The following is a 14260-nucleotide window of genomic DNA, read 5'->3' as shown; positions in this document are numbered from 1 at the left end:
CGAATGATCTGGTGGGGGGCTCATGGGTTCCTCAGCTGGCCATCCAGAGAAGAGAATAAAAGACTGACTATTTCATAGTAACGGGAATATATTCTGGCGCTCGGACCTGCCTGGTGGTACAACAGTTTGGACGGTTCGTGATTCAGATGATACTGGATGAGATGAACGAGTCCGAGCCATACGTATCATTGTCCGGACTGTTGGGAACGCTGCCGCGTGTCATGGTTGTCGACGATGGCGGGTGCAAAGAGGAGAATGCAACATGGAGAAGCATTTCTCGCTGTTATTTTCCAGCTGAGGAACTGAAGGGTCACGGTGCCTGCCCCGCTTGCTCTCAATTGTGTACCTACTCGTTTAGTTGTACTGAGCTGTAATAGAAGCCTGTAGAAGTGCTACTATACGAAACCGGAACCCGCACCGAAACATTTACCGTTTCTGATCGTTACCCTTTTCTGCGGGATCTGAACTGGGAAGCTGAGGTCGAATCTTTATTTCGGAAAGTTGACTTTTTGAAATCGATATTTCCTGATCCTTGTAGGAGCCGACTGGTTTTTTTATTTTGCAGAAATTAGCAGCTGGATAAAGCATGGCATCGCCTTCTAAGCGAACCGACCTAAAAGAGTCCAACTGGTGATTTCTCTCGAGAGAGAGGGAGGGAACACAGTATTTCCGTGGGAGCTCAGCAACTGTACGTGCCGACACCAAGATCCTCAGCTCACTCAGACCTGAGTTACTTACTGCGTAGGGTCCGTCCTCGCGCCAGGTACCTCGAGGGCTGATTGTCCGACTGCAGGGCAGCACCGAGTGACTTGCATAGGTGGTCGGGGCCGTGCTTCCCTTTCTGGGTGTAGTGTAACTACCTCTACCTAGCTGCTAGTGTATTTGGCTTGTACACTAAAGAGGCTGCCAATCACTGCCCTCGCCAATGGGATTCGAGACCCAGCCGAGGCCGTCTACTCTTTTTCGTCTCCAGCGAGTGACGGGAGCCTCGACGAGTCAATGTGTACTTCTTGTACCCCGTACTGATCCGTCTAGTGTACTGATCAGCGAGGTCGAGGCCAGCAACGCGACTGTCTCTTTTTGCTTAGTTTATCGGGTGCATAATACTTGTTGGACCTCTGTTGATTTGATGCTGTGTTCTTTGTTCTCGATGAGATGTGTATGTCCAACAAAAGAAGACTTGTCGCAAATGGCACTCTTCAAGATTGGAGTATACGTAGGTACCTACCTCTAGGTTCAATCGATGGAAGCTACCTATGATTGCACTCAGTTGAACGAGGGGAGGGCTTGCCTGCTGGAGGGAAAGTGAATAGCCGAAAGGGTCCATAATGTTATGGATCCCCCATCCAGGGCACTCCTTACCTTTTACCTATCAGTCCCAGAGACGAATTGAGCACGAGCCAATCAAAGGTCCAGAACCGTTGGAGAGCGGGAAAGAGGGCCTCGCAAAGTGAGGACCCTCCGTCCCCTCTAGTCCCACAGTGGAGGAGCCCGGGCTGCCGGGCAAGTCCCAAGTCCCAATGCGCCCAGTGCTCCCTACGACCTGCCCTGGCTGTCCATTCGTCCTACCACACACACACTGCAGTGCGAGGCCATCATCCACTCTCTCCTTCCGTCGTCGACTGCTCCCTCTCAAAAAGAGACGCCCCCCCCCCGCCCAATGCATCTCACCTAGGCACCTCACCCCCTTGCCGGATATAGGTCCGTCCAGTCTTTCCGCTCCAACTGACGAACAACCTATACTTCCAGGTTCTTGGTTGAACCCTCAGTCAAAAGGCCAAATCGGATGCCGGTAAAGTGACGAGAAGACAATTCGACCATCCGCTCAGGTTCGACAGCACTGCCAGAAACCGCCCCCTGGACCCTTACGACCTGGCCACGCGGGCACCGAGAGACCGATATCATATCGAGTCATCGCCATCCAAACTCGACAAAAGAGCATCAGGCAACGTAGCCTCGACCGAGAACCCCTTCTGCGAACAGAGAACGACCCGGAAGACAAGGACGTGTCGCGACCGACAGGAATTCGGACCACCGTCATCATCATCATCATCATCATCACGCCGGTTACCTAGACGTATACCTACATACATACCTGATCTTGCATCAGCTCTCTCTCTCACTACACTAGACTCTTTTATTCTTCGAGCCAGCGCTTTACAAGACCATCACACCAAGGAGCGGTCGGCGAATCGATGCCCGTGTTGCCTCACTTTCTCACCACTCCTTACCCGCCGACGCCTCAGCCTTCCGACCACTCAGATCGTCTGTCGCGACAGCTGTTCTTTCCATAGCCTCTAGCGCCGAGTAAACTTTTGGATCACCCTTCCAATCTAATTCCCGCCGACGTCAGACTCTTGAAATAGGGGACAAAGTGCATCCGTCTCTCCTAAGCATCCACCTACGTCGACCTAGCGCACCTTGGACGCCCGACTTCTGCAAAGATTACTTGTACATCACCTGCTTACCTACACCACCCGAGGCTCAGCGACCGGAACATGATCTTCGGCCCTTGATATTCTACACCCTCGCTTGCTTCTACCCGTCACCACGACACGCTCAATATGCTAATGACACAGACGCCTGTGTCGCTACTTCAGGGTCAGAATACCACCAGTTCCTACAATACCCAGTCTCAGAAAACATCCTACGATCGACGCGACCCCGCTGCCGCCGACTCAAGCCACGCGACGACTTTGGTCGACCCCAACGACTCCTCCTTCTTCTTTGCGACCGACCCTGTTTCCTCCATGAATGGCGTTGTAGGCACGGCGCCCGCGGGCACCATGTATGTCCGCGCGCTGTACGATTACGAGGCAGACGACAGGACCAGTCTTAGCTTTCACGAGGGCGATATAATCCAAGTTATCACACAGCTTGAAAGCGGTTGGTGGGATGGTGTCATCAACGGTGTCAGAGGATGGTTTCCCAGTAATTATTGCGAGGTAATCGCTAGCCCCGATGACGCTCCAGGCGAGACCGAGGAGAAGGCCAACCCCGAACAAGTAGTGGAGGAAGAGGCCGAAGACCACGATGTCTACCACGAGAGCTTTGACGAGGATGATGCATCGGATCGCGATGATGACCCTGATTCTCTTCCCATCGAGGGAACCGATGGCGATCGATCCAGGGCTGATTTCTGGATCCCTCAAGCCACCCCCCTGGGCCACTTGTTCTACTACAACACCATGACCGGCGAGAGCAGCAATGAATTGCCGCTTGAGTCGCCTGCTTCTGTTAACGAGACCGGTCCCCGTGACCGCATGAATGTGACGATACCCGACCGGACCAGGCCGCCTCCCGAGATGATGGCACGTGGCTTGACCCAGGATGAAGAGGATGAAGACGATATCACCTCGGCCTCAGAAGTCGAGGGCGAAACTTTCATGACTGCATCCCGAGGATCACTTGTAAGTTCACACAAAACTTGATCACACTCAGCCTTTTTCGTAGGACAATGAGGGGCTTACTCCAATACAGCCCAAGAACCGCCGCTTATACGATGGCGTCTCACCGTCCACGTCCATGGATTCTATCAACGGACAGCCCTCCGGTAACAGGGGCCGTACCGAGACATATTTCAACAGCAATCACCATATAGTGCCTATGACATCGACAACCGCATTCACTAGCGCGACTTTCAACCTCCCTACCGCCGCTACAATTCCTCGTTCCTTCTTTGACGATGGTTCTATGCAACCTCTCACTTGGAGCCGACTGGTTGCCAACATGAAGAAGGCAATTGACCGTTATCGCGAGGCCATCAAGAACAATCACCGGTCCGAGTACGTTGCCCGCGCCGAGGACATCTCTGACCATTTGCGCCTTCTCCTGGCGGCTGGTTCAGGGACAACCGACAACCATTCAGGCCAGCCTTCCATCATCTCGACCAACAAGGCGCTATACCCTCATTTCCGCGATATGATGTCCAAGTTTTCCAAGCTCGTGATTTCCTCGCACATTGCTGCCGCCGATTGGCCCAACGCCGAGTCCGTCCAAAAGTGTTTGCAGGAGGCCGATGGCGTCCTCATGGGAGTTTACAGCTATGTCGAAGTTGCTAGGCAGCAGAGAGGTGAAGACATTCCTCGGCTGTTCCCCGGGTTTGTAATTGGGTCCACCTCTGGTGGGAGTTGGCAGACTAATGGCCTTGGCCCGCACGACCCTATTACCTCCAATTTCCTCGATGATGAAGAGGGTGTAGTGGAGCCCACTGCCATCCTCGACAGCAAGTTGTTGGAAAGGCTGGATGAGCTGAAGCGTATGCTGGTTTCCGGCATTCGCGAACTGGACAAGAGCTTGGTTGTCACGGATAAGGTGGTGACGCCTTTCAGGCACGAAGTAATCAGCAACAATATTTGCGCTGCCGGTGGCAAGGTCGTGGACATGTTCAAGCCATGGATTGCCACGATTGAGTCTATCGACCTTTCTTGCCTTGGCAGCAACGGGTTCCAGCAGCCGCAGCTTCTTGATTTTGCGACAAACAAACAAAGCTTGTACGACAACATTTCCGACCTGGTGCTTGGCTGCCAGGCCGTCGCTGGCCCGCTCGCTGATGAATGGTCCGAGGTGCGGGGCCATGCTTTGGAAGAGAGATTGGACTATGTTCGTCAGTGTGCTCGAGCATTGGAGACCAACTCCTCGCACATCGGCTTCTCTCTCCAACTACTCTCCGAGCAAGTCCAGATGGTCATGCAGCAACAAGCAGAAGCTCGTGCACGTGAACCTATGCAACGAACACCGCTTAGCAGAGGTGACTCGTTGCCGTATGAGCGGCACTTGAGGACTGACTCTGCCTTCCTGAGACCGGTATTGATGAGCTCAGCATCGTTTTCGGAGGGCGATCCCACTGCTCCCACGTTCCAGCGGAAGGGTGACCCGTCAAAGATGAAGAAATTCTTCGGAGAAGATCCCACGCCGATTCAGCCTGTGGATGACACACCTGAGTTCTTGCGTCTGGACTACGAAGCTGAGCTATCTTGGGATCAGAAGGTGCAGCCGCCCGTCGTCAAGGGTGGTAGTCTCCTCGCTTTGGTGGAGCAGCTTACCCGCCACGACAAGCTTGACTCGAACTTCAATAACACCTTCCTGTTGACGTACAAGTCCTTTACTTCGGCTCGCGTACTGTTCGAGCTCCTCGTAAAGAGATTCGGCATCCAACCACCCGAGGGCCTTACCCAGACCCAGTATGAGCAGTGGCGTGATAGCAAGCAGAAGCTTATCCGCTTCCGAGTGGTCAACATTCTTAAGAACTGGTTCGATAACTTTTGGATGGAAGATCAGAGTGAGGAGACAAAGCAGCTAATCCTTGATGTCTACAACTTCGTCAATGAGACAGTGAAGTCGACAGAGACACCAGGTTCCAAGGGCTTGATGGCCGTCTTGGAACAGCGGCGGAGCGGCAAGGAAGTCAATGTTCGTCGCATGATCCAGACGGTCAACCAGAATACGCCTGCGCCAATCATGCCAAAGAACATGAAGAAGCTCAAGTTTCTGGATATTGATGTCACTGAATTTGCGCGTCAGCTTACTATCATCGAGTCGCGCCTGTATGGCAAGATCAAGTCTACAGAATGTCTCAACAAGACATGGCAGAAGAAGGTTGCCGAAGGGGAGCCAGAACCAGCACCTAATGTCAAGGCCCTTATTCTGCACTCGAACCAGATGACCAACTGGGTGGCTGAGATGATTTTGGCGCAAACCGATGTTAGGAAGCGTGTTGTCGTCATAAAACACTTCGTTGCCGTTGCCGACAAGTGCCGGGCTCTTAACAACTTCTCTACACTTACATCGATCATTTCAGCTTTGGGAACCGCACCCATTGCCCGCTTGAAAAGAACATGGGATCAGATTCCTCAGCGCGTTCTCGCGACGCTTGAAACCATGAGGAAGCTCATGGCTAGTACTAAGAACTTTGGTGAATACAGAGAGGCGTTGCATCTGTCCAACCCTCCATGCATTCCCTTCTTTGGTAAGAAGCCATGGTGAAGCCTTATGTTCTGGTCGAATGCTAACCTGAGATTCTTAGGTGTGTATCTTACGGATCTTACCTTCATCGAAGATGGTATCCCGTCGGTTCTGAAGAAGACGAACCAGATCAACTTTGCGAAGCGGGCGAAGACCGCAGACGTTATCGGAGACATCCAGCAGTATCAAAACGTCGCATATTCGCTACAGCCAGTACCTGAACTTCAGGAGTATATCTTGTCCAATATGCAAGCTGCCGGAGACGTGCACGAGATGTACGACAAGAGTTTGCAAATCGAGCCCCGCGAGAGAGAAGATGAGAAGATCGTCAGGTACGTAGAGCCAAAATTCCGCCAGGTGGCCGTGCATGGGGGTGCCTTTTTTTTCCAGTAAAGTGATGGAGGGAGGACGGCATGGGCACGCAATCTTGATTGGCCTCGTCCTTCTTCGGACATCACTCGACTCGGCTGGTAGTCTTAGCTTTGTCACTTCCCGCACCCCTTCGTGACCCGCTGGGTTCAGCCGGGCCAGCACATCCATCACCCTTTTTCATCATCATCTGTGCGGATTATTAACTTTTTCTTCTTGTACTTTACAGAGTTTTGGCTGAGTCTGGATTCCTATGATCCAACAAAGTCCACGTATCTTCGTCCGACACCGAGCCATTTTTACATCGATGATTTTGTCGAAAGTACCACAGCGGAAAACGCCTTACTTAGCTGCCTTCCTTCCGAGCAGCGCTATCAAGTACCTTACGTCGGCCAAGCCGCTATGCTATATATACTATTTCTTAGTACGAGGTACAAACTGTTTGTTAAGCTCAATGCTGCGGAGCAGTTATGGTCACCCTTTAAGACCTAAGATGCCTGGCGAACAAGTCCATCACAAATACTCGTGTCGCGGGACGTCGAACTTATGATGGTTTTAACACTCGACGCAACGTACCGGATGCCATTGGATGACAGAGCACTTTATTCGGGGCGAACACTGCTGCGCCAACAAGGACGAGCAGCAACACTAAAGCTTAATCGAACGCTGCAAAGCTGGTCACATCCGAAGCAGATTCAGCCTGTGGAACCGATTCAAAAGAAGAATCCAAGGAAGAGCCTACGCATCCTACTCTCTTCCCTGTTCCGTGAAGCAAGACGGACGATTGAGCCGCGTGTGGGGTGGATTGGGATGAATGTAAAGGGTCAGTTGGATGAGGAATACAAAGGGGGGCTCGCCGCAGAAGTATCTGTTGGCGCACGAAGAAGCAAAAGAATGATACCACGCGATGAGGGTTGGGATGAGCATATGGGCTGAAATGGGGATATATCCAAACACTACTTGTCTTGAAATGTTAGAAGAAGAGGAGAGATAGGCATAGATCTACTTTCTCTTGTTGTCACAAGATATTATGTTGAGAACATTCAAGCGGCCACGAATCATTTTATGGATGGCAAGGTCTATCAATATTACTACCACTATACATATGTACAGATTAGGTTCAATGGATCTAGGGGTGGAACGATTGGTTTTGACACAACACTTTTTTGTTTTCTTGATGTTTGTTACAGTGTTGTCTAGGTAAGCGTGGTGACCTCGATAAAATCGTGGAACTTTTCATCTTTATTTCCTTTGCAAACATAAGGACTACTCTATACCTCGCCTCAATGTTTAGACCCCCTAAGCACGGAAACATAGACACCGATGCACAACCCCCCGCTCAGAACTAGATCGAACAGAACAAGACATCATGCTTATATTACCTCTACCGATGGGTAATGAAGTGAAATATGCCCATGGGCACCATGTTCCCCCGTACCTCGGAAACCTTTCCCACATCCCAATCGCACGATGTCGCCCATCCATGTACATAGTAGTTTTACACCACATACATAGCCGAGGCCCAGACAGACCACCTGGGTCCTCCTTACCAGGTTCCCTGCCTTTACAACCTTGACTGACCCTGGACTCCTACGTATGTATATTCTCCTCATTAACCCTAAGCGTTTCCCAATAACTTGTATACATTTGTCCGTCTCCTGTAGTATCTTCCTTTGAGAAGAGATAGATGAACACGCCCCATGAACTTTGAAGGACGGACAAGGGAGGATGAATGGATTTTACACATGTTCGGTACTACATATTTAAATGTATTAGGATGTATTGTTCGTTTTGATGAAGGAGAGAAAGTGTTTTTTGTTTGTTCACAAGTTTGTTTGCTTTATATCTTTTCCATGCTTTCTACGATCAGATTATATTTACTACAATAAAACTTCAACATCGTCAGCCACCACTTGGTACATAAGTAGAGAGAGAGGTAGCAAGCACTATCCATGATCTCTCATAACATACACTGACCTGTGATGTGATGCTGCTAATATGCGCTATAGAGAGTAATCCCCCTGCCTGTTCCGCTCCGTGATCCTCCTCCTCTTCTTCCCGGGCGCCGCCCCAGGCCCGACTGTGTATGCCCCAGTCCATGGCCCTATGCTTTCATACTGAGCAAAGCCAAACATTTTCTTGGCTTCAAGCACAATTTCTATATCCACCATGCGACGCCGCCGTTTCCTGCTATTTTTGTCATGCGACACTATTGTTGTTGAGGTATCATCAGTGAGAAAACTTGGGCGTTTAGCGTCGCTTCCCTTGTGCTCATTGTCATAGCCACTTTCACTCTCTTCACTCTCTTCTTCACTGAGCTCCCCATTTCCTTGACCACCCACTTCGTTACTTCCACCGTGCAAACTCTCTTGCATTGAGTTTGCCTCTCCTAGTTCGGGAGGAGGTATTATCGATGATGACGATGCCCTTACTCCCTTATCAGTGGTGGTGGTGGTGGTGGTGGTGATGGTGGTGGTGGCCCTCTCCAAAATCTCCTTTGCCGCATTGACATCGCTGACAGAACTCATGTTCATGCTTCCTGAAGATGATGACTTCTTTCCTTTTTGTCCCTCTTGCTCTTGCTCCTGCTGCTGATCCTCCTCCCGTTCATGTCGCTCCTCCTCAGGAAACAACAGCCCCAGAGAAGGAGGACTAGAACTAGAATCAGGGCTAGGATCAAGAAGAAGACGACCATCATGCTTTCCCGCCGTTGCCGCCGCCGCCGCCGCCGCCGCCGTGATTTCTAGTATGGCCTTCTTCAACTCCCCAGCCTCTTTCTCTAACCGGTCCGCTTTCTCCCTTAGGGCTTCCAGCGCAGAATTCTTGAGGTCCAGAGCCTTGCCGGTTTTGAGGCACAGGGTTTTGACAATCTGAGCTGTCTGCGTCGCTGACTGAGAGTTATGTAGAGCAGAGAGATAGTGTTGTTGGATGTCGTGGGAGGATTGGGGTGTTGGAAGGTTACTACTATGTTCGTGTCCGCCTTCTGTCGCTGCCACTGCCACTGTTGTTGCCGGTGATAGTAGCGGTGGGGAGGGTGTGGACTCGAGTTTGACAAAGAGGGATTCGACGAAGGCTTGGTTGTAGAGATTGTCGTTTGAGGTGCTGGTCGAGGTGTCAGAGTCAGAGTCAGAGTCAGGATCAGAGTCGGAGTCGGAGTCGTCCTCTTCGGAGTCTTCAGAATCGGAGACTGATTCATCACTTTCGCTCTGCTCGGAATCGGATTCTTCTTCGTCTTCCCAATCACCTTCCTCATCATTCTCGTCAGAGATGTAACCCGTCGCCGCTGCTGCCGCTGCTGCTTCAGCAGCTGTTGGTTCCCATAACCTCCTCATGCCATCCTCGGGCTTCCTCATCTTCTGTGCTGGCACAAGCCCCCCCATTACCTCCTCACTCCATATCCCATCTTCACCCTCCGCCCTTCCAACCATCAATTTGATATCCGAATTCCGCTCCAGAAACTGTTGAATCAAAATACCCAACCAATCCTCATCCTGGAGATCCAAGTCCACTTCCTGCCCGTCAAATAATAACGACAATGCCATGCTAGTCAGTTTAGCACGACTCGGTGCTCCTCTCCCTAGTGACTCTTCGCGAAGGTACCAGTTCACCAGGTATCGTTCCTGGATATCAGACAGTTGCATATTTTGACGTCGTGCTATTACTAGCTTCGACGACGGAGGTGGTGAGGTGACGTTACTCTCGAAGTCAATGATCTCATGGTCACCACCATCCTCCGCCTCCGAACCCGATTCCGATTCCGATTCCGATTCCTCCAAGTCCGAGTCAGAGCCAGATCCGCTGCTCCTCAAGTCCACAACCTTTGTCATCCCTCCACTGCCGGCCCCATTAGCAATAGCATTACCATTAGTATTGACTTTCACAGAATTCATGAATAATAGATCAACATCCACCCCCTGCTTTCTCAAAGCCCCTTTCCTCGCGCTCAAGGTGCTCTTGTGAATTCCGTACTTTTCTGCAAAATAGAGGAGGCTCGGCCGCGGATTGCTGCAGAGGTACTCCTCCCAGGCGGCATCGCATCGCTCAGCTCTGGACATGTAGTCTGAAGGGTTATTGTTGTTGTTGTTGTTACTTTTCTCTTTGCTTCTGCTGCTGTTTCTGTTGCTGTTGCTGTTGCTGCTACTGCTAACCCCGGCGTTCACGCTTGTCTGTGCGGCGGCTTTGATTCGGCTGCTGCTTCTGAGACCTAGACCTAGACCTCGTCCTCGCTCTCGCTCTTGATGTGATTGTGGTTGTGGTCGTGGCTGTGACGCGCTCTCCTTCTTCTCCTTCTTCTTCTTTTTTTCTGTCGGGTCCTGTTTCTGACTTTCGCCTTGTCCTTGATCCTGTCGTGGCCGTTGGCTTGTGCTGCTTCTGGCTTTGATTACCGCTGCTATTGCCTCTTCCGCTGAACCTCCACTGGGCTGTTGTCGTTGTTGTCGTTGTCGTTGGGCTTGTACATCGCCATGCCCACTACTACTACCAGTAGTAATGTAGGTGTCCCGCTTTGCTGGCATCCTTCTTCCTGGAATCGTTGAGGATGGGACATTGATACCGGCTGCTCTCAACTTCGCAGCCCTGCCGAAGAGCGTCCGACGACCCACGCCGAATCTTTTGGCGACATGCTTGTAACAATGACCGGGATTTTGGATGATGTACTCCATGGCAGAGTTGATGCGATCTACTCTTGCTCTTAATGTGAATAGACTTCTGGCTTGTTTTGGTCCACTTGCAGAGGTTGGTGCTGGTGTCGGTACTGCTGCTGTTGGTGGTGGTCGTAGTGGTGGCGGCGGCGGCGGGATGCTCTTGCCTGGAATACCAGGCTTGGCTCCGGCTTCTTGTTGTTGACGTGAACTCGGAGGATTACTCCTCAAGTTGTTTGCCCTTCCGCTCCTGGTTTTCTTTCCTATATTCCCAGCACTTCTAGCAACATCCTTCGACATCTTCATCAAAGCTATCCTCTTATTCATGGTGCTCGGATGTAGACCGTACTTTCTAGCGATGTCAAGGCCAGACACCGGAGGGTCGCTGTGGAGGTATTCGTCAATGGCGGCTTCTACGAGTTCTCGAGAGGCTATCTTGCCTGGCTTGGGAATGGGAAATGTGAGGCTTTGTCGCTCTGGTCTTGTTGTCGTTGTTGGCCTTGCTAACGCTGCCGGTGTCTCGATCCTTGAACCTTCCATGGTCTCTTGATCACTGTCCAGAGCCTCAGTTGCATCATCCTCCTTCTTCTCCTTCCTCTTCTCCCTCCACAGTCTCATTGTAAGACTGCCAACCGAAACGCCATACCGCCTGGCATAAAAGCGCATATCGAACCCCCCAGGGTTGTTGTGGAGGTAGTCATGAAGCGCGGCGCTCACGCTATTGCTTTTGATTACTCGCTGCCCAAGTCGTCGGTGCGAAAGCGGCTGAGGTCCGGTCCTGGGCTCCATTTCGCCGTCGCGATTTGCACCTTGCGGACCCTTGTTCTCAGATTCTTTGTAGCCAGATCTATCTGTGAACGGGGCATATGAGTCACTGGACCATTAGGTGTGGCCCGGGAATGAGTGAGCCATATAGTTGATGTGAAGAACAGTGCTTGTTGATGATGTTGATGTCTCCAAAGTAGGGTGGGGTGGAGAGGTGTTGTCAACGGCGGGGAGGCCCAGGGACAGAGCCGCCAGCAGTGCATCGCATGACGCGCCGTAAACCACTGGATCCCGGACGTGCTTCAGGGGAGGAGCAAAGTCACTAAATTGACTTTGCTATCGATACTCGGCAAAGGTATTATTGATGTAGACCCAACAGGGCATGCAGTTGAAATAATCGGTGGTAGGAGAGGTATCAAGACCACCACCTCGTCGTCCCCTTATTTTCCTCCCAATAATTTACAACCAGTCTTAATCACTAACTTATAGCTAGCTCACCCGCTTTCTACAAGTCTACTGCACCGTGATCTGGTAGTGTGTTGGATGACGTGCAGTAGTGTAGCTACGACCAGGGCTTATACTGCGCGCCCAATTTGTCCTTCTACCTCCCTCTCGAATTATTAAATTAGTACCTTGAAGTATTCCAAGTACACAGCTAGTGCTGTATGGGATTCATGTCGTAGATCATGTAGCTTGGAAGCTAACGTACAGGTTGTTGAGTGAGTTGGAAGTCACCTGAAATCGCATGTGATTTTCTTTCTCACACCAGTTCGGTCATCTCTCCGTGGAACATGGTTGGTACTCACCTCGCTCGATTACTACCTCCTCGTTTCCTTATAATTCAAGCAATGCCGAGGTCAATGTTCGTTTGGCCAGACTAGAGAATAACTGGGATTGATGAATAAGTGATAACACACAATAATTCGTCTTCACAGGGACAGCGCCCTGATATTTTACCTAAACGCCGATGCTTTTGCCAACTTTTTCCCTAGCTGAAATTGATTTCGATTCGCCCTTCATTAAGTTCTCATCCAAATCAAACGCCGTAACTCCTAGTGTGGACACCGCGAGCCCTGGAACGATTCCTTGTGTAATTGAGTCGGGCTGAGGTCGTTTTTCTTCTCGCTCAATTGTGAATGGCCCAGCCCAATCGAAACTCTTTCTCAGTCGCCAAGCTAATCGCGGTTGTCCCGATCCCTGTACTTCTCCCGATACCGATCCCTATCCGGAGACCGGCTGTAACTCCTGCTCCTGCTCCGGCTCAGGCTGCGATCCTGGCTGTCCGCAGCCCTTCTACGGGGTGGGCTCCGGCTCCGACTGTAGCTCCTGCTGCGGCTTCTGCTCCTGCTTAGGCTCCTCTCCGACACCGGGCTTCTGGATCGGCCCGTGTCCCTGACTGGGCTTCTCGTACGACTTCTCTCCCTGATGGGGCTTCTGCTCCTGCTCCTGTCCCTTCCAGCGGCGCCCCGATAGCTGTCAACCTCCCTGTCCCTCCCTCCTCTTCCACCTCTTCCACCCCTTCCTCTCGGAGTTGGCGGCCTGTCCCAATCCCTGGGAGGAGCGCGGCGCTCCCTAGAGTTGAGTCTGCCTTCGTCCCTATCCCTGCGACCAAAACCACGACCACGACCACGGTCACGATCGCCACCACGGTCATTGCCACCAGAGGGCCCACTTGGTGCAGGCGGGGGCGGCATGCTGCTGCTGTCACCATTTGCTTCCCGCTCAAGTGCACCCTTCAGCCTTTCCTCCTGCTTTTTCCAGTGGCTTCCCTCTTGGTAGTCCCGGCTGATCTTCAGCGCTTGGCGCAACCGCTCGCTCTCTTTGATCTTGGCGTCGGCTAGTTCGTGGACCTGGTGCATCTTCAAGTTCTTGCGGGGACCGGTGGGCGCACCGCGACTGTTTTGATTGCGCTCCATTTCGGCGAGGAGTTTCCGGCGAAGTTCGTCGCAACGGGTTTCGATTTCATCTTCTTCGACGCTGCCACCGGTGTTAGCAAGCAAGCAAGCAGCAGGTGCTGGAGATGGGTCCAGAACCAACTCACCCCTCTTCTTCCAACTTGTCGCGCAATTCGAATACCTTCACTTCGACTTCACGCTTGCGATCGTGCTCGAGAAGGCCCTTGTCTGGCTGGCGCGGTTGGTGTTTTAGGCTGTCAAAGTCCTTGGGCGGGTAGGACTGGTAGTTGTCGCGCGGGCGGAAGTGGGCGAGATTACGCTGGACATAGCCAGAGGTACCGCTACCACGCGGCGTGGAGAGACCGACGTTGTCGGACATTGTTGGTCAGTTTTGGGGATATGATGATGTTGTTGTTGTTGGTGTTGTTGTTGTTGATGATGATGATGTAACGGGAAGAAAAGCAGTTGGCCAGTCCTGGGCGGTGATCAGTCGATGTAGCGCTCACTGAAGGCGGTGAAAGATTATCAACAGTTCGCAGTTGGAGTTGGGGTTGGAATGCGCCGGCAGAATTGTGGATTCATCTTAGTATGTATGTAGGTGGGGTCACTCAACGAGCGAGCGGGGCA

General features: G+C 51.8%; 3 protein-coding genes across 3 annotated transcripts; 1 reads left to right on the top strand and 2 right to left on the bottom strand.

The window, feature by feature from the left end:
- The first annotated feature begins 1573 nt into the window (after nt 1-1573).
- Nucleotides 1574-7488, top strand: NCU06500 (cell division control protein 25). Its single transcript, XM_952047.3, has 4 exons — nt 1574-3410; nt 3481-5968; nt 6026-6296; nt 6563-7488. Exons 1-4 carry the CDS (start codon nt 2565-2567, stop codon nt 6588-6590), a joined length of 3633 nt encoding a protein of 1210 aa, XP_957140.3. The 5' UTR covers nt 1574-2564; the 3' UTR covers nt 6591-7488.
- A 691-nt stretch (nt 7489-8179) lies between these two features.
- On the bottom strand, nt 8180-11955 carry NCU06499 (hypothetical protein). The gene is made up of 2 exons (XM_952046.2): nt 8311-11955; nt 8180-8224 (listed from the first exon to the last, which is right to left on the bottom strand). The coding sequence occupies exon 1, from the start codon at nt 11760-11762 to the stop codon at nt 8337-8339; it is 3426 nt and encodes a 1141-aa protein (XP_957139.1). The 5' UTR covers nt 11763-11955; the 3' UTR covers nt 8180-8224; nt 8311-8336.
- A 634-nt stretch (nt 11956-12589) lies between these two features.
- Nucleotides 12590-14080, bottom strand: NCU06498 (pre-mRNA-splicing factor cwc-21). Its single transcript, XM_952045.2, has 2 exons — nt 13780-14080; nt 12590-13715 (listed from the first exon to the last, which is right to left on the bottom strand). The coding sequence occupies exons 1-2, from the start codon at nt 14010-14012 to the stop codon at nt 12914-12916; spliced, it is 1035 nt and encodes a 344-aa protein (XP_957138.1). The 5' UTR covers nt 14013-14080; the 3' UTR covers nt 12590-12913.
- Between the last annotated feature and the right edge of the window lie 180 nt (nt 14081-14260).

This window comes from Neurospora crassa, linkage group III (assembly GCF_000182925.2).
Source record: "Neurospora crassa OR74A linkage group III, whole genome shotgun sequence".
In the NCBI taxonomy this organism is placed as follows: domain Eukaryota; kingdom Fungi; phylum Ascomycota; class Sordariomycetes; order Sordariales; family Sordariaceae; genus Neurospora; species Neurospora crassa.
Note: the sequence above shows the minus strand (reverse complement) of the source record. Positions and strands in the feature narration are given on the sequence as shown.

Coding starts and splice junctions, on each gene's coding strand:
- NCU06500 (XM_952047.3), top strand. CDS start 2,565: ATGCTAATGACACAGACGCCTGTGTCGCTACTTCAGGGTCAGAATACC. Junction 3,411..3,480: donor CTGCATCCCGAGGATCACTT/GTAAGTTCACAC, acceptor ACTCCAATACAG/CCCAAGAACCGCCGCTTATA. Junction 6,297..6,562: donor GAAGATGAGAAGATCGTCAG/GTACGTAGAGCC, acceptor TGTACTTTACAG/AGTTTTGGCTGAGTCTGGAT.
- NCU06499 (XM_952046.2), bottom strand. CDS start 11,762: ATGGAGCCCAGGACCGGACCTCAGCCGCTTTCGCACCGACGACTTGGG.
- NCU06498 (XM_952045.2), bottom strand. CDS start 14,012: ATGTCCGACAACGTCGGTCTCTCCACGCCGCGTGGTAGCGGTACCTCT. Junction 13,716..13,779: donor GACAAGTTGGAAGAAGAGGG/GTGAGTTGGTTC, acceptor CACCGGTGGCAG/CGTCGAAGAAGATGAAATCG.